General features: G+C 47.2%; 1 protein-coding gene across 1 annotated transcript in view; it reads left to right on the top strand.

Moving 5' to 3' along the window:
* The window catches only part of Rps6kc1 (ribosomal protein S6 kinase C1), a 114,195-nt gene that overhangs the window by 72,801 nt on the left and 22,673 nt on the right, over positions 1 to 18,721 (top strand). Inside the window, exons 8-10 of the mRNA XM_051148378.1 lie at positions 3,333 to 3,425; positions 6,324 to 6,384; positions 12,740 to 12,832. Of these exons, the coding sequence (XP_051004335.1) occupies positions 3,333 to 3,425; positions 6,324 to 6,384; positions 12,740 to 12,832 (247 nt within the window). The remainder of the gene's footprint in view (positions 1 to 3,332; positions 3,426 to 6,323; positions 6,385 to 12,739; positions 12,833 to 18,721) is intronic.

Here is an 18,721-nt window from a genome sequence, read left to right as displayed (position 1 = left end):
TGCACTGTCACATCTGCTGCCATGCACAGAGCAGTGCAGTAGAGGTTTCTGTAGTTCGTTCTTTGCTGTTGGGAGAGTAGAGCATACAGCCTTTCCCTGGAATCTGAGAGGCCAGGGAGCAGCGACTGAAGTGTGAAGAGACCTCAGGGGCACTTTGTTGTGGCGTTTGGTGTATTAAACATCAAATGTTTACCCTGGTAACTCTTTTGTTAAAATTATAAGTGGGTCTTCCGTGTGTGTGTGTGTGTGTGTGTGTGTGTGTGTGTGTGTGTGTGTATGTGTGTGTATACACATGCTATGTAGATTGACAGTAGTAGGCGGGAGCTGAGGTCTGCCTTTGTGATGGAGATGGAAGCCATTCATCATTCTGAGTTTCCCCTTACATAGGAGTAAAATGGGGGATCATTAGAGCAGCTTCCTGTGAGCACCATACTCAGTGAGTAAAGTGGGGGTCATTAGAGCATCTTCCTGTGAGCACCACACTCAGTGAGTAAAGTGGGGTCATTAGAGCATCTTCCTGTGAGCACCACACTCAGTGAGTAAAGTGGGGTCATTAGAACATCTTCCTGTGAGCACCACACTCAGGGAGTAAAGTGGGGTCATTAGAGCAACTTCCTGTGAGCACCACACTCAGTGAGTAAAGTGGGGGTCATTAGAGCATCTTCCTGTGAGCACCACACTCAGTGAGTAAAGTGGGGGTCATTAGAGCATCTTCCTGTGAGCACCACACTCAGTGAGTAAAGTGGGGTCATTAGAGCATCTTCCTGTGAGCACCACACTCAGGGAGTAAAGTGGGGTCATTAGAGCAACTTCCTGTGAGCACCACACTCAGGGAGTAAAGTGGGGTCATTAGAGCAACTTCCTGTGAGCACCACACTCAGGGAGTAAAGTGGGGTCATTAGAGCATCTTCCTGTGAGCACCACACTCAGTGTATGGGGGTCATTAGAGCATCTTCCTGTGAGCACCACACTCAGGGAGGAAAGTGGGGTCATTTGAGCATCTTCCTGTGAGCACCACACTCAGTGAATAAAGTGGGAGTCATTAGAGCAGCTTCCTGTGAGCACCACACTCATTGAGTATAGTGGGGTCATTAGAGCATCTTCCTGTGAGCACCACACTCAGTGAATAAAGTGGGGTCATTAGAGCATCTTCCTGTGAGCACCACACTCAGTGAATAAAGTGGGAGTCATTAGAGCAGCTTCCTGTGAGCACCACACTCATTGAGTATAGTGGGGTCATTAGAGCATCTTCCTGTGAGCACCACACTCAGGGAGTAAAGTGGGGGTCATTAGAGCATCTTCCTGTGAGCACCACACTCAGGGAGTAAAGTGGGGGTCATTAGAGCATCTTCCTGTGAGCACCACTCACTGTGGTGGTGGGAGGATACAGATGAAGTGGTACAGTGTAAGACCTATAGAAAGGACTGTTTTGTAACTGCCCCCCTGTGAGATACTGATGTCCTGATACAGGGTCTGTATGTCTTAAACATCCTCCTTACGTCTTAAGCTTTTAAGGAAGCATCTGTGTTCTGACATCTACTTTGGTTCCTAATGAAATGTGACATCAAATGACATTTGTTGAGACATATCTAAGAAATCAAAATGATATCATTTAAAAAAGATTATTATTGTCTGGTGCAAATGAGATATTTTCTCAAGTTAAAGGGTTTCTAAAACAGAAACTAAGCCTAAGGATGGCTCAGTTGATAAGGCATAGGGACCTTAGATCCAGCTCAGGGGAGGCAAGGACAGAGACCTCAGGATCCATAGAGCTGGCTCACCAGCTAGTGTAGCCAATTAGTGGCCTCCAGGCCCAGGGAGAGATCTTATCTCAAAGAATAAGACGATGAATGATTGGAGAAGACATTTAGTGTTGACCTGTGGCCCCAATAAGCTTGTGCAAACATATGTACCTGTACATATATACACATGTGCATATGTGTAGACAGACAGACAGACACCCCTCCCCCCAAGCCTTAGCCAGATGTGATGCGTACCTATAACCCTAGCATGTGGGAGGTAGAGGCATGAAGATTCGGAGTTCAAGATCAACCTTGGATACAAAGCCTGTTTGGGGCCAGCCTAGGTTGCGTGAGACCCTGCCTACAAAATCCACACCAAAACAAACCCCTCTCAGCTCCAGCATCTGCCTTCGCATTGTCTGCATTGAGCATTTGCTTGCTGCAGGCAGAGATGAGGAGACTATTTGAAGGCAGTGAGAATTGCTGTCTTTAGACAGTGGTTTAGGTGGTAACCTCCTCATTGTAACCAGTACCTTATCCCCAGGCACCTCCTTGCTACCTACCCTCTGCTTACCCCTCTACCTTTCTGTTGGCCCAACCACCACCTCAGCTGCTGCCCCCGCCCCCACAGGAGGCCAGGGTGCAGTTCTTAAGAGCTCTGTCTGGCTGCACCTGTCGGCACGGGGAGGGTCTCTGTCAGTTCCTCACCATGCTGTCCCCTCTGTATTCTAAGCTGGTTTGTTGATAAGGCCTTCTGTCCTGTATAACAAGGGTTGTCTCCTGTGAGGAGGAATTACAGGAGTGCTTTCTGGACATAAACATCAACTGGAGGTGTTTTGAGTCCTTCCTGTCCTAGGACTTAGTTGACGGCCGGAAAAACTAGGCAGAGACTTTGGATGTTAAGACTGTTTTTAACTGTTGCTCAAGCAGACTCTTCTCATATTCATTGCTCTTTTTGTAGTTGATAGACTGTTTTCCACATCACAGATTTTCAGATATTTGATGAAAATCTCTTTCTTATAAATCACCCCACCTCTGTTCTAATAATTACTGGTTATGTTGATTAGACATTTTTCACCATTGTTTAGTAATTTTTCTGGTTGAACTTGAATCTGCCAATTCTTTATAAAACATATGTTATATATTTAAATATCTAAGTTCTTACTTTATTTTATGAAGAAACACGAAGGGACTATTGTTTCAAGGCTTTTTCTTTGTTTTCTTCCTACATTCCATTTGGTCTGTCTCGGTAAATTCAAGGCTGTCATTGATTTCTGCCCGATTACCTGGTTGTTAGATATCTTTATGATAGCTCTAAAACACTATCAGCTCATTAATTTTTCTGTTTTAAGACCTGTTTTCAGTGCTGCGACTTATTTACTTCTGCTTCTGTCTTGCTTTTTCTTTTTGATTTTCTTTATTTTGATTTTTTTATTTTACATTACAGACAAACAGTAACTTTCCCCTTTTATCTTTCCTGTCTCTGATTTATGATAAATTTAGTTTCCTTTGGCCTGCGTTTGCTTCAGTCGGCAGTCTTCCTTCAAGTGCCTCCCTGATTGATGTGTGATCTTTGATATCTTCCCGTAGCCTCCGGGATCACTAAGTTCAAGGCCCCCCTGGAACCTAAGGAGCCCTGCCGAGGAGCTGAAGGCCTTCAGAGTCCTTGGGGTGATTGACAAGGTAATTCTTCAGTGTCGACTGCATGCTGACACAGTGTCTTTGAAGCTTTGGATCCTAAGGATATGAAACAAAAGGGTGAAATGACTCCAATGCATCTGCACTTTAAAATAACAACGCAACAGAGGAAAAAAGCTTTTATCTCATCCATCTACATAAGGTCATGCAAAATGTGTCTGTGCCAAGGAGAAGGTGGGCATTTGTTGGCATTCCGTTGAGTAAGGGGTTTTAATTTTCTAAAGGGTGGTAATAGGAAGCTGCACTGTGTGCCACTTAAATTTGTGAGTTTGTGGCTGTTCCACATTAACTGATACAGTCACTTTAGTGTCAGGAAGGAAGATGTAATTCCTGTTAGCTGCCGTTTATGAGCACTTACTGTGTGCCCACACCCTATAGTCGGCATCTATATAAGGTATTTGTGGAATCCTCCTTATAATCCCACTGTTTGCGTTTTGGTGGGAAAGTAATAGAAAACATGGAGTGACTTGCCAGGAAGTCACATGGCCAACTTGTGCGAGTGCTGAGCACAAACCTTGAACTTGGTAGATTCCAAAAACTGCTTAGTTCACTGAGCCCCTTTTACACCCCAACCCCCGACAAAAAGCTTAGTGACATGTCAGTCATGCCAAGTGTTTCTCAGCACCAAGCCTGTCAATTGTATGCTTTGGAAACATTAGCTTATTCTACCATTGTAACATAAAGAAAATGCTGTGTTGTTTAAAGTTGACATAAATGAATCTTGACCTCTTGACCGCTCAGCAGTGTTCCTAGACGCCTTAGTGTTGTGTGTTGGAGATTATCAAATGCCGCCCGTCTTCTGAAGTGCTCTGTGAGTCCATGTTGCACTTGAGCATCTGCACTGCGGATGGAGCGGCTTGGGCAAGCGCTCACACTCTGAAGCCATCTAAAAAGAGCATGAAGTCAGGGCTCGCAGGAAGCTCTTGGCCTTTTAGTCTTACGGGTCTCATTGTCTCAGCTGCACCAGCGTGAGCGAAGTCTGAGCTTAAAGAACCTGTGCAGTAGGACTGTGCTGTGTTCCGGGTCTGCAGGGTCCCTAGGACTGGTCTGCAGCCTTTGCTTTCTGAGAACGTCCTGTTTGAGAGTGGCCTGAACCAGATAGTGAGGGCGTGGATGCAGGGCCTCTGATTGTGGTGCAGCTGTGTCGCCTTCCTTCATGTGTTGTCTGATTAGCTCTTAGGCTTGTGTCTTAGGACTCTGTTGTTGTTGTGCTTTGAGCCTCAAGTCATGCTACGGTTCTGGTAATCGCTGGGAGCTCCTCAGAGTGACACAAGTGGACTGTTACAGGCAGTGGAGGAATCCCTGCTTTCGTGGTGGAGGTGCAGCCCATCGCTGTCTGTCTCCACTAACCAGTGTCTCCGATGCCGTTTTCTGAGAGGTGAGAAGCAACTCTGTGTCTGAGAATCGGTCAGCTCAGCAGACCTTGACATCGTGTCTGCTAGTAAAACAGAAGGCAGAGCTTAAACTTGCACCATTGTTCAAGGTAAATTCCTTTTGGTTGACATTTTGTTTACATTCAGGTTTTTAGAAACTTGGAGTTTGGGAGAGAAGTGTTGAATAAATTCAAGTCTAGAACACACACGTGGCACGACAGTGTAGATCTACGGCAGCAGTTTCTCTGATTCTTTTTCATTTGCTGTTTGTGAATTATCTTGAGTTGTTTATAGGCTTAACAAGTTTTGTATTTAATTTCATTAGGAAATAAATGTCATGACCTCCTCTATCTAGAAAGCAAACAAAATACTCTTTTTCTTGGTGTCTACACTTGCAGACTTGATGAGAACAGCATCGTGCTGTTTTACTTCTTCCCCTGTTCTTTGTAACTAGAATTCTGTTAGGCACACCGTGCTCAAAGAGTGACTTGAACAGAATTTAAAATATACCGTAGAGTGACACCTACTGGTGTGACGCGAGACTGCTCCTAGAGCCACTCCACAAAGTGACTAAGAGTGAGTGTCTGTCTCCCGAGAGGGATAGGCACACCGTATTTGTTGGCTTAGTGTTCCAACAGAAGGGAATGCTCTTCTGTTTCTTAGTTGGGATTGTAAATTTCCAACAAGGAATTTAAGCCCCAGGGCTCTTACAGACAAGCAGGTCCCCATCCTGCTGTAGAAAGGACCCAGCTGGCGAAGGCGTCAGAGTCCTACTGTAGGAGGAGCAGACGGAGAGAGGGGACATTTTCTCCCTATTAAATCATATGTAGGCTTCAGGTAATTGAGGGCTGGAGCTCTGTCACGCTTGTTTAAATGTATAGGGCAAGAGGGGTATTGGCTATGTTAACACAACAAATGCACATTGGCAAGTCAGGGTATTGGGGCTCAGTGTGAGGAGGAGAGTATGAAGTGGAACCCCACTTCTTCTCCCCTCTCCCCAGAAGACAGCTAGAACTAGAGAGGCTTAAGCCACACAAGGAGAATTAGAGTCATGGCTAAAGATTCGTCCGTCCGTCCGTCCATCCATCCATCCATCCATCCATCCATCCATCCATATCTCTGTCTCTGTCTCTCTGTCTCTCTCTCTGTCTCTGTCTCTGTCTCTCTCTCCTTTCTGGAGACAGGGTTTCTCTGTGTAGCCCTGGATGTTCTGGAACTCACTCTGTAAACCAGGCTGGCTTCTAACTCAGAGATCCACCTGCCTCTGTCTCTTGAGTGCTGAGATTAAAGGCATGTGCCACCACCACCTGGCTAGAGATACCTTTCAAAGATTATTTTCTTGACCAAAGACCAAGTAGAGCTGAGGCCTTATGAGCTTCTCGTCAGCAGTGGCACGGAGAGGACGGTGTTGGTGGGTGCTGTAGAGGGAGCTGAGCGTTTGGTAGATTTAGATAACCCTGAGATCCCTTCCAGCCCTCATGTGTTTACATATATGCTTTTTGTGCAGTAGCAGAGGAAGAACGGGAGAACGGGCGGGTGCCGAGGCGGAGCTCCCGTCATGGCCTGTGCATGTGCCATGCTTTGGCTGTAAGCGTGACATGTGAATGCATGTGGTATGTGTTTCCCCCTACCCCCAGCCCGTGTGCTCTGCATCCTCTCCAGCCTTTCAAGAGTGAAGGGAGAAGGCAGGTGTGGTCGCTCTCACCTTCAATCTCAATGCTTGAGGCAGAGGCAGGGGGATCTCTGAGCTTGAGTCCAGCCTGGTCTACATGGCGAGCTCCAGGTCAGCCAAGGCTACATAGTGGGACCTGCATCACTTAAAAAAAAAAAGAAAAGAAAAAGGAATGAGGGGGAATGTGTGCATTATCAGGTGAAAGGCAGAAAGGCCGCTGCACTGGCAAACGTGCCATAAGGAACAAGTTTTCTAACAGAAGGGAGATGTAAACGCCGGAAGCTTAGCACAGACAGGGGTCATCAGACCCATTTCCCTGTTTCCTAGAGGGTGTCTTAGGGTTGAGGTCAGAGTGGCAAGATCTCTGATGGAGCTTTCTGGCTTTTGGTTGTGAGCCTTGACTTTAACTGCTGAACCATCTTTCTAGCCCTGGTGTAGTTTTAAATGTACGTATAAAAACCATTAAAGACACTTTATAAATAAGAGAGGGGTAGAACATGGGAGAGAGACTGCCACACAACTTGGTCAGGGACGACCGGAGCCACCACTGTGCTGGTAGTGTGTGCACTACATCTGTGTATTTATTACACGTGTATATTTACTACATCTGTGCATCTTACAATAACTGGAGATGTCACTCACAGCTCTGTAGATAAACTGTGTATATACATCGTGGGGAACAGGGTCTTGCTATGCAGCCTGAATGACCTTGAGCTTATGGTCCTCTCACCTTGGCCTCTTGAGTGCTGAGGTTACAGGCGTGGCCACCACTTCCAGCCTAAAGTGGGAGCCTAAAAATATTCTAGTAATTCATAGTAAAATACAAGTAAACAGAAACCAACAGAGCCTCAGAACAAACTTTAATACTCATACAAATAAATATAAGCTCAAAACATCATTAATTACACAAAATATAAATAATCTAATTATATTGGTTAAAGACAACATGATCAGAGTGGATTAGAAGTGTAACTCAACTCTGATGTGTGTAAGGAATTCATTTCAGATACAGTGATATAGGTAGGTTTAAGGTGAAAGTATGCGCAAGACACACGCAGACACTCATCAGGAGAAACAGGAGTGGCTAGCTACATTAGCAGTGGATGAAGAGTCTTCAGATCAGAGCTACGGAGACAGAGGAGCACTGCAGAGTGATGACAGAGCATCAAGATGCCGTGTCTGTTCTAAGTACACAAACACCAACATGGCAGTTGTAAAAACTTGTGGAGTTAAGACTAATAGGCCTGGAATCTCTATTAGGATTCGAGGCTGTGATATGCTCAGTAACTCCTAGAGGAGCAAGGACATAGTTGGACCCAGTGGTGTCACCAAACAACAGGATGTAACTGGATATATGCAGCACCCCTCCCAACCCCAGGGCCGAAAACAAGACGAGGAAAACCTGAGGGAGCTGCAGTTGTAACTGACCCATTAAGAACAGGGAACTCCAAACACAGGGTCATCTTGTTGTACATTTGTAAGGAACTGGTTCATGGGCTAAAGATGTCTCAAAGGGAATTAAAATATTAAAAATTGAGCTGGAGAGATGGCTCAGCTCAGAGGTTAAGAACACTGCCTGTTCTTCCAAAGGTCCTGAGTTCAATTCCCAGCAACGACATGGTGGTTCACAACCATCTATATTGAGGTCTGGTGCCCTCTTCTGGCATGCAGGCACACATGCAGGCAAAACACTGCATACTTAATAAATAAATAAATCTTTTTAAAAATTAAAAAAAAATTTAAAAAATGCCCATGAGAAAAAACACTTGCAGCCAAGCCTGAAGATCAGAGTTCAGTCCCTGGGACCGACATGGTAGGAGAGAACTGACTCCTGCGAGTTATCTTATGACCTCCACACATACATATTGTTGGTACACATAGACACAGTAAATAAATGCCAGTAGTTGGATATGCATTTAAAGCATGTGTACATGTGGAGTACTGCGGGATACTGTGATGTCCTGAAGCTGTGCTGTTGTGCACTTGCAGGCTCTAGGTGGAGAACAGTCACGAGGCTGCCTTACTGTGGACTACGACTGTAGTAGCAGCACAGCGGGAGAAACACCGCTTCCCCAATGGGAGTGAGTGTGGGAGAGAAATGCACATAGAGAAAAGACAGTGTAGGATACATGGGATAACAGACAGAGGAGGCCAGCAGCTGGCACGACGCCGCTTTTAGGGACTTGCACTTGGAACTCTAGATTCTGATGAAGTTGTAGTGGCTGCAGAGACCCCATGCACCCCGTGTTAAGTTGTAGTGGCTGCAGAGACCCCATGCACCCGATTAAGTTGTAGTGGCTGCAGAGACCTCATGCACCCCATTAAGTTGTAGTGGCTGCAGAGACCCCATGCACCCCATTAAGTTGTAGTGGCTGCAGAGACCCCATGCACCCCGTGTTAAGTTGTAGTGGCTTCAGAGACCCCATGCACCCCATTAAGTTGTAGTGGCTGCAGAGACCCCATGCACCCCATGTTAAGTTGTAGTGGCTGCAGAGACCCCCATGCACCCCATTAAGTTGTAGTGGCTGCAGAGACACCATGTACCCCGTGTTAAGTTGTAGTGGCTGCAGAGACCCCCATGCACCCCATTAAGTTGTAGTGGCTGCAGAGACACCATGTACCCCATGTTAAGTTGTAGTGGCTGCAGAGACCTCATGCACCCCATTAAGTTGTAGTGGCTGCAGAGACCCCATGCACCCCATTAAGTTGTAGTGGCTGCAGAGACCCCATGCACCCCATTAAGTTGTAGTGGCTGCAGAGACCTCATGCACCCCATTAAGTTGTAGTGGTTGCAGAGACCCCATGCACCCCATTAAGTTGTAGTGGCTGCAGAGACCCCATGCACCCCGTGTTAAGTTGTAGTGGCTGCAGAGACCCCATGCACCCCATTAAGTTGTAGTGGCTGCAGAGACCTCATGCACCCCATTAAGTTGTAGTGGCTGCAGAGACCCCATGCACCCCATTAAGTTGTAGTGGCTGCAGAGACCCCATGCACCCCGTGTTAAGTTGTAGTGGCTTCAGAGACCCCATGCACCCCATTAAGTTGTAGTGGCTGCAGAGACCCCATGCACCCCATGTTAAGTTGTAGTGGCTGCAGAGACCCCCATGCACCCCATTAAGTTGTAGTGGCTGCAGAGACACCATGCACCCCGTGTTAAGTTGTAGTGGCTGCAGAGACCTCCTGCACCCCATTAAGTTGTAGTGGCTGCAGAGACCCCATGCACCCCATTAAGTTGTAGTGGCTGCAGAGACCCCATGCACCCCATTAAGTTGTAGTGGCTGCAGAGACCCCATGCACCCCATTAAGTTGTAGTGGCTGCAGAGACCCCATGCACCCCATTAAGTTGTAGTGGCTGCAGAGACCCCATGCACCCCGTGTTAAGTTGTAGTGGCTTCAGAGACCCCATGCACCCCATTAAGTTGTAGTGGCTGCAGAGACCCCATGCACCCCATGTTAAGTTGTAGTGGCTGCAGAGACCCCCATGCACCCCATTAAGTTGTAGTGGCTGCAGAGACACCATGCACCCCGTGTTAAGTTGTAGTGGCTGCAGAGACCTCATGCACCCCATTAAGTTGTAGTGGCTGCAGAGACCCCATGCACCCCATTAAGTTGTAGTGGCTGCAGAGACCCCATGCACCCCATTAGGTTGTAGTGGTTGCAGAGACCCCATGTACCCCGTGTTAAGTTGTAGTGGCTGCAGAGACCCCATGCACCCCGTGTTAAGTTGTAGTGGCTGCAGAGACCTCATGCACCCCATTAAGTTGTAGTGGTTGCAGAGACCCCATGTACCCCGTGTTAAGTTGTAGTGGCTGCAGAGACCCCATGCACCCCATTAAGTTGTAGTGGCTGCAGAGACCTCATGCACCCCATTAAGTTGTAGTGGCTGCAGAGACCCCATGCACCCCGTGTTAAGTTGTAGTGGCTGCAGAGACCCCATGCACCCCATTAAGTTGTAGTGGCTGCAGAGACCCCATGTACCCCATTAAGTTGTAGTGGCTGCAGAGACCTCATGCACCCCATTAAGTTGTAGTGGCTGCAGAGACCCCATGCACCCCATTAAGTTGTAGTGGCTGCAGAGACCCCATGCACCCCGTGTTAAGTTGTAGTGGCTGCAGAGACCCCATGCACCCCATGTTAAGTTGTAGTGGCTGCAGAGACCCCATGTACCCCGTGTTAAGTTGTAGTGGTTGCAGAGGGAATTATGGGAGAAAGAACTTGATATCAGAGAGTACCTCACTCCATCTTGTGCAGTGGACAGCCCAGCTGTGATGCATCGAGTCAGTGTACAATCTGCCACCACTCCCTAAAGGATGCTGCCAGTTACACTCAAGGGAAGGAACAGGCCATGGGGGAAGGGCATATCTGTCCACTGGGGAAACTGAGTCAGTACTTACTAAGCACCCCCCAGAGCGAGCACTCGGCCCAAGTGGAGTTGAGTTCAATCTAGCATTTACAGAGTACACTGAGCCAGTTCCCTATGGTGTCTTCCAAATATAGAAGAGGAAACCAGTGGTATAGAGACTGCAGAGAAAGGTCTGTCTGCCTGGGGTGATATGACTGAGATCTGAAGGAATTGACAAACTTGTAGGACTAGTTGATGGTTACATCAAGGTTGCAGGGTATAAACCTAATGCACCATAATCAGTTGCTTTTCTGTGTCATCAATTAGAATCTGAAATTAAAAATAGTATCAAGTGTCCAAGGAAATAACTGAGTGGCACATCGCTGTTTGCCTCTGTTTGATGAATACTGTGAGGAAAATCGCCTCCTCTTGCTACTTTTTTGTAGTTGCAGGTAGTAGGTCAAAAGCAGTGCCCCTGTGTCCTACCTTCTCCCAGCTTATATCGGCATGCCCCTGTCAGTGACCTGGGGGATTCTGCCCCCTCCCAGCTTGTATTAGCCCCGTTAGTGACCCGAGGGAAGTGACTTCTCGTCTCCTCCAGCAGCATCTGCCGTTTGGCAGATTAGAGTGTGGACTTCATTACTGATAAAGGTTGCTGGTGAGGCTGTGGCTCCTTCTGTTTCTGAAATTCTGATCCATACTAAAAAATTAGATGTATTTATTTTTATGTATGAATGTTTTGCCTGTGCAGGCCTCTGTGCCCACAGAGATCAGAAGTAGGCACCAGATCCCATGGAACTAGAGTTATAAATGATTCTGAGCTGCTGTATGTGTGTATGTGTGTATGCATGCGTGTGTGTGTGTGTGTGTGTGTGTGTGCTTGTGCATGCACATGTATGTATATGTGTGTGTGTGTGTGTGTGTGTGTGTGTGTGTGTGCGCGCTGGGAATTGAACCCATATCCTCTGCAAAGCAGCCAGTGCTCTGAACTCCTGCCCACATGTTGCCTTCTCTCTGTATTTGGTCCTGTGACATTCAACAAATCTATTTCACACACACACACACACACACACACACACACACACACACACCCTCTAAATTGACTGATATGGCTGTCTTAATTTCCAAATGTGGAGAAAACAGTTTTTCATAATTTGCTGATTAATAGTTATTACTTCAGTTGTTACTTTAACATTTTGATTATGGGGCTGGAGAGATGGATCAGTGGTTAAGAGCACTTACTTCTCTTGCGGAGAACTTAGGCTTATTTCCCAGCGCCCACATGGTGGCTCATAACTGCCTATAATACTAACTCCAGGGATCTGATTCCTTCTCTTGGCCTCTGTAGGCTCCTGAATGCATGGGGTGCACAGACATATGTCCTCCACTTCCTCCACTATAAAATAAAATAAATGCATGGATAAGTATGTGCATGTGAGTGTAGTTGTCTTGTTGTGAGATGCCTAATGTCAGTGCTGGGTATTGAACCTGGGTCCTCACAAGAGGAGTACATGGTTCTCCTGGCTGAGCCTATCTCCAGCCCTGGATAATGCCATTTCTTAACAACGTCCAGGCCATTTGAACATTTCACCAGCCATGGGCTGCTTGTTTTCTGAGGTACAGAATCACCACCCTGGCTTCAGATCCCCACCATACACAGGTGTGTAGTGGACTTTGCTTAACTTGTCCAGTTGATAGTTGGCTTGAGGATGGCAGGGAATTCTATCAGAATTTGCTTCCTGGGGGGTGGCTCACTCTGCACTGATGCATCAGTATCCAGCCATACAAGACCTTGTGTAGGAAGAGCAGCATGCTGGGAGAAGTCATGGTAGACAGAAGCATTTCTGGGAACAGTGTTGGGGTAGCCTGTGGCATGAAGCAACGTGGATGCTGTGACGTGACCTGGGGCAGTTCCTTTAAATGAGAGCTTGGAGAATAGCTGTGAGGAGCTGTGGCAGCGTTTCTCAGAGCGCCAGGTTGTGCTGATCATGTTGGCACACTCAGGTGAGTTGAGGAACACCGCTGAGAGGAAGGTGCTCACCCATGGGTTTTTACAGACTGCAGCAGTGCAGCTTCATCTAAGTGCACTGTTTCTAGAAACTTCTTGTAGTAGAGCTATGTGGGAATTGGGGCAACTGTATGTTTGAGACACATGTTTTAGTTATGTTAATATTAGTATTCTGTGCTTTGATTATTCCATCGTTTACACTTTTAATTGTATTTAAGATATGTCTATCTATCTAGTATACTATTTCAAAATTCTTGATGCATTGCATTTATAGAGTGGTTTTTTTGTTCCAAAGGACTCGGTTTCTTAATATGTTTTTAGAATTAAGGCTACCAGGGCAGCTTTATACTTGGACCCCAAACATCTGTGATGTAAGGGGAACAGTCTCATGTTACTTAGGTATGTAATCTCAGATTTAGGAAGACCACCTATCCCGTGGTCCACACATGATGGACTGTTACAGGGTCTTAGCCTCAAGGCCTTTTATCAATGTAAGAAATACTTGTTGAATGCTGCCAGGTGGCAGGCAGCTGTTATGTGAAGGGACAGGTGTGCCATCTGACATATGGTTCTTTGTCTTGCTGGAGGAACTCAGGTGGGCATCAGATGCTAATGCAGCTGGAGGAATGTGTAAGGAGGCCTTGAACATGCGCTCTTCCAAGTCCTGTTTGTGTCTCCCACCCAATCCGGTCATAGCTGCCACCCTTTCCCACGGCTGTAGTGTACTTCTTCAGGCAGGCTATAGTATCTTTTGATTAAGCCTCAGTTTTATGTGTGCCTTTTTCAATGTTTATCTCGATTAAAGTTAAACAGACCTAACTTTCAGCCTATTGCAATACCTTTGGCTCTTCCTTGTATAATTTTTTCCCTTAGGCAAATAAATTGCCTCATTTTTCTATGCTCCTGTCACTGTAAATTCCCAGACCCTCTGACAGACTGCAAAACAAGCCTGAAGTGCAGGCACCCAGATCTTCCTGCAGCGCCTGGTCCTCAGGCCTCTTCTGGATGCTTCTCTTTGCTCTTCAGCGTTGGCATCCTGCCTCCTGCCCTGCTCACACTTGCCTATGAGAGTTCAGGGGTTTTCTTTCTCAGCCTCCTCTGCCACTTTCCAACCACCAAGCCTTTGAGTGGGACCATATTTCTCTCGCTTTTTTTCTGAGGAGGTATATAGGATTTTCTTTTTGTTCCCAGAGTTCTAGGACTAACTAAATTCACAGGGACGTGTTTTGCTGTGAGCCTTTCTCATTTGTGAGTGTGGGTGTGTGGGCATAGCTGCTGCTTCTCAGTGGGGATACTCTGTGAGATCTCATGTGGGCCAGTCTCTGTAGGGAGTTTTTCTCAGCCCAAGGCTCTGCAGGCTCTTGCATAGGGAGCCCATGTAAGAGCAACAATAGTCTAGGGCCCCACTGGGCATGGAGGCAGCAGTGTCCTGACCACTGTGTGAGCCTGTCCTTTGTCCTGCTTCGGCTGACGTCAGCGTCCATCTCAGGCACACTCACAGGCGATGAGCCTTGTCCTGCTGCTGTGTGGACAGAGAAGCAGCTCCTTGGCAGGCTGCACAGTGGCAGGGGGTGTAGGCTTTCCTGCCATCTCCTGTGGGGTGCCTGCCACTTCCAGGGCTGCACAGCGGGTATTACCATGCTGTTTGTTGGATTTTCTGCCTGAAGACACCCAGTGTTGCTTTCTGCCTTGTAAGCGATCACTGACCTTTTCTTGTCTTTCCTGTTTGCCTATAGTCACTGTGTAGACCTCTTACACTGTCTTTCACGTTTGTCAGTGGTGCAGTGATGTCAGCCTGTTCCCTCTAGGCACTAGTCATCACAGCCAGCCCACTTTTCCTTTTCTGTCTTTCAGACTGAAGTGTGGATAGATGGAATCATACCTAATTTTGAAGTATGTACCCATTTTTCTCCATCCCTGTCTTAAAATATGTTGCTGTCCATCTTTGATCTGGTTTTCTTCCATCATTCATGTCGATTCTGCAATCATTTAAGAAGCTGATGCTGTGGAAAAGTGAGACCCTAAAAATAGCTATCTCTTGTGTAACCTGCATACAGACTCGGGGTGAAAGTTGAGGCACCCTGACTGAGCCTCCCCAGTCCCTCTTGATGTCCTCCTGCTCTCCTCTCCTGCTTCTCCCCTGTAGACCTATCGCCACCTCTGCGTGCTTCTGTGCTCCTGGCCCTGCTGTCTTGCACATCTGAGTGCACAGAGTGTGCAGGGCAGTGTGTGCCCATCACCACTTTCCCTTTGTCCTCCCTCACTCTCACTTTTTTGGTTTTTGTTTTGTTTTTTGAGATAGGGTCTCTCTGTGTAGCCTTCGCTGTCCTGGACTTGCTTTGTAGACCAGGCTGGCCTCAAACTCACAGAGACCCACCTGCCTCTGCCCGCTGAGTGCTGGGATTAAAGGTGTGCACCACTGCACCTGGCTCACTCTTACTTTTAATCTCTGCCTTTTCTTTAAGGCTCTCTTTGCTTTCCTCTACGGTTTTATCTACATCTCTTTTGCTTGTGTTCTCTTGTGCCTTAATTTATGCTGTAACATCGGTCCACCGTATGCACTAGTTTTATTTATGTATCTTTTTCTTTTTCATTCTGAAGCAATAGCTCTTACTGCCCTGGGACTCACTGTGTAGACCAGGCCAGCCATGGACTCAAACATACATCTACTTCTGCCCCCAGTGCTGGGGTTAAAGGCGTGCATTGCATTCCTGACTGTTTCAGTTCTTATAAAGAGATTCCCTTTTAGCTCAAGCTGGCCTGGAACTGAGCCCCAGCTTGGCCTAGAACTCAAGGCAGTCCTTTGTCAGCCTCTTAAGTGTGGGGTTATAGGCAGGAGCCACTATGCCCAGCTCTGTACAGTAGATTTTGATGTTTTCTGTGCCTCTTCTAACAAGCCTTAGCTTCCTCAGATGGCCAAGAATATTCGTTGAGTAATTTCGGAGGCAACAGGAAGAGACAGTAAATGTTCTCTCTGAGTTCCAATGATCTGCGGAGCTGTGTACACCTGCAGCACCCATCAGCATCCCCTCCCCCGCTGTCACAGCTCCCACAGAGGAAACCTGTGGATTTCTGGCAGGTGCGTGGTTGATCTGACAACGAGTGTCGCCTTTGTGTTTTATAAGGGTTTAAACTGCTGGGACACTAAGAGCACATTGCATTCCTAGGCTATACCTCTTGGATTATATGAAGACGCTACACTTTAACCAGTACCAAATTTTGCCTTCATCTGCTATAAAAGTATAAACTCATGAAAATAATAGGTTTAAGAACTTCCTTGGTTTTGAGGCATTGGTTTTTTTGTTTGTTTGTTTGTTTTTGAAAAGGGTGATCAGGCTTCCCAGGCAGCTTATTTGGGCGGGGAGTGCCTGTGTGCCCTTTACCATTGTGAGTGAGCGTCTGACTGGCCCATGGGACCTTTTCTCACCAGTGGACGGTAGGCAGCGGTGGGCAGACTGCTGCCTTGGGGGCTCATTGCAGCTTCTCGGCATTACACACTAGTTCAGGCATATCTGTGGAGGGATATTAGGTTTTCTCAGCAGATGCAAACAGGGCTCTGAAGCGAAATACAAGAATAGATTATAGTTTTAGCAGAATTAATTTTCACCTGAACTTAACAAAGTCAAGCCGCCATCTCAGGGAGACATCAGAAATCACCGTAGAGAAGCAGAGGGAACAGCGGTTCCCTGTGGAGCTGAACGGCCTGCGCTGACCTTGGGCCGCGGACCCAGGGTCTCAGTGCTTGCCGTCCCTGGAGCAGTCGGGCAAGCTGTTTACAAAAACAGAAAACATACAACCAAAACCAGAAGGCAGATGTGTGCAGATCCAGGAAGAGCCTCCTGAGCAGTTGTTTTCCTCACTCTTTAGCTGTCCTTGGTAAAATCCAGCTCGCTGTCCCTTATGCAGCCTGGCTGTCTTTATATCCTGTGTCCTTATGACGCACCATGTCTTGTGGAAGCAGGTGTTAGGAAGTGATAGGTATATAGGCCTCGGATCTAAACAGGCTCACCAAAACTGTCCTGTGACTGGAGTATCGTTCACTGAAGCCTCATCCCCCACTAGAAGTGACTGAGGAACAGCCATTGACATCTGGTGTTTGGAGTAGGGAGATTTTAAATGGCTGTTTGTAGTTGAAATGGTTCCTGGATTATGTACTGGAGAATAATCTACATTTTTTCCTGTCTTAGGGTGTGAGACATTGTGGATTTGGACAAATAACTTGTAAACAAAGAGAAAAACATATAAAGGCCAGTTTTAGAGTAGTTTTGGGTTAAGAGCAAAGTCGAGAGGCAGTGGAGAGATTTCCCCTATAGCATGGCTGTTCTCACGACAGCTTCCTCTGGTATCAGCCTGACAGAAGCCATGTTTCTTACTTCAGCCAAAGAGCTACAACCTGAGAGCATAAATTAACCAAAAGACTAGCTTCACAGTGTGTGCGGCCTCCTGTGCTGTGACAGAATCCCTGAGGTACTCAGTTGCAAGGAAGACGGGTGGATTTTGGCTCATGGTTTTGGAGCCAAAATGGGTTCCACTCATGAGCTCTTGGCTTTGCTCCTTGGCCTGTGGCCTGTGCTGCCCCTCACGCAGAAAGAAACCAGGAAGGACTTGAATCTTTAAACTGTGCTTTGTTCAAAGAGCTGGTAATCTGAGAAGACAGTCGGTTAGGCTCCTGGAAGTTGGTCAGCATTTACCTTCAGCCAGAAGACTGCAGCACGCAGCCTCGGACAGGTCTCACAGTCTGTACCGCAGCACTCAGCCTCCGACGAGTCTCACAGTCTGTACTGCAGCACGTAGCCTCCGAAGGGTCTCACAGTCTGTACCGCAGCACACAGCCTCCGACGGGGCTCACAGTCTGTACCCTAAGAGCCCATTTATGCTTCACACTCTGGGAAGGGTGCACACCCACACCTATTCTGAGTTATCGATTAGAACTAACTCAGGGTAACGCCAGAGTTGGTGGCCTTAGCATTTGTCCCCACCATACGCATACTACAGAGAGGGGTCCCAGAAGGAGAGAAGCCCAACACATCTATCAGGACGTCCTTTGCTACTGAAAGCGCCACTTCCTCCAGACAGCACTTTGAGCTGCTTCAGACACATGAGCCTTAGGCAAGTGTTCACAGTCCAAACTATCACATACAGTTTATAACAAATTACCTACCACGTCTCGGCTGGCCACAGCAGCTTAGCTCCAGTTGGTTGTAGGCGGCCAGCTAATCAGACCATGTTCCAAACAGGCAAATGCTGCACTGTAACGGTCAGAGCCACTCTTCCCTGCTTCCTTGTTCTGTCAAACGCTACCTGATGCCATGGCCCCGAGGGCTTCTTCACTCACAGATCTGTGCTGACATAGGTGAATTTTAATAAAAAAAAGATTTCTTGTATTCTAAAATATTGTGTGTGTGTGTGTGTGTGTGTGTGTGTGTGTGTGTGTGTGTGTGTGTTGGTATGTGCATATGAGTGCAGGGCCTGCAGGGGCTAGATAGGCCTGGAACCACCTGGAGCTGGAGTTACAGGTGGTTGTGAGCTGCCTCATGTGGGTGCTGGGAACCCAGTTCAGGTCTTAAGTGCTGAGCCATCTCTGCAGCCCCTAAGAATTTTACTTTTAACATCTCTTCATTCATATTATGGTTCATTTTTGCTGTTGTCTACACTATGTCTTTGTAGAGCTATATAATGGCCTGTGCCTGCCTCGGTGGTGTCATTTAGGCTGTCCTCATTGCAATGAGAGCCTGCTCCTCTGGCCATCCCTCTACCCTTTGCCCTGCAGGCTCTTTGCCACTGAGCTCCATTTGTGGGACACATGGGTGCCATGTGCAGTGGGCAGGGTAGTTGGCTGGTGTGCCTCCACGTGAAGCTCTACAAGCTGTTCTGAACTATACAAC

The sequence above is a fragment of the Acomys russatus genome, chromosome 6 (genome assembly GCF_903995435.1).
Source record: "Acomys russatus chromosome 6, mAcoRus1.1, whole genome shotgun sequence".
NCBI classification, from domain to species: Eukaryota; Metazoa; Chordata; class Mammalia; order Rodentia; family Muridae; genus Acomys; species Acomys russatus.
This window is presented reverse-complemented; position numbering and strand designations above follow the sequence as displayed.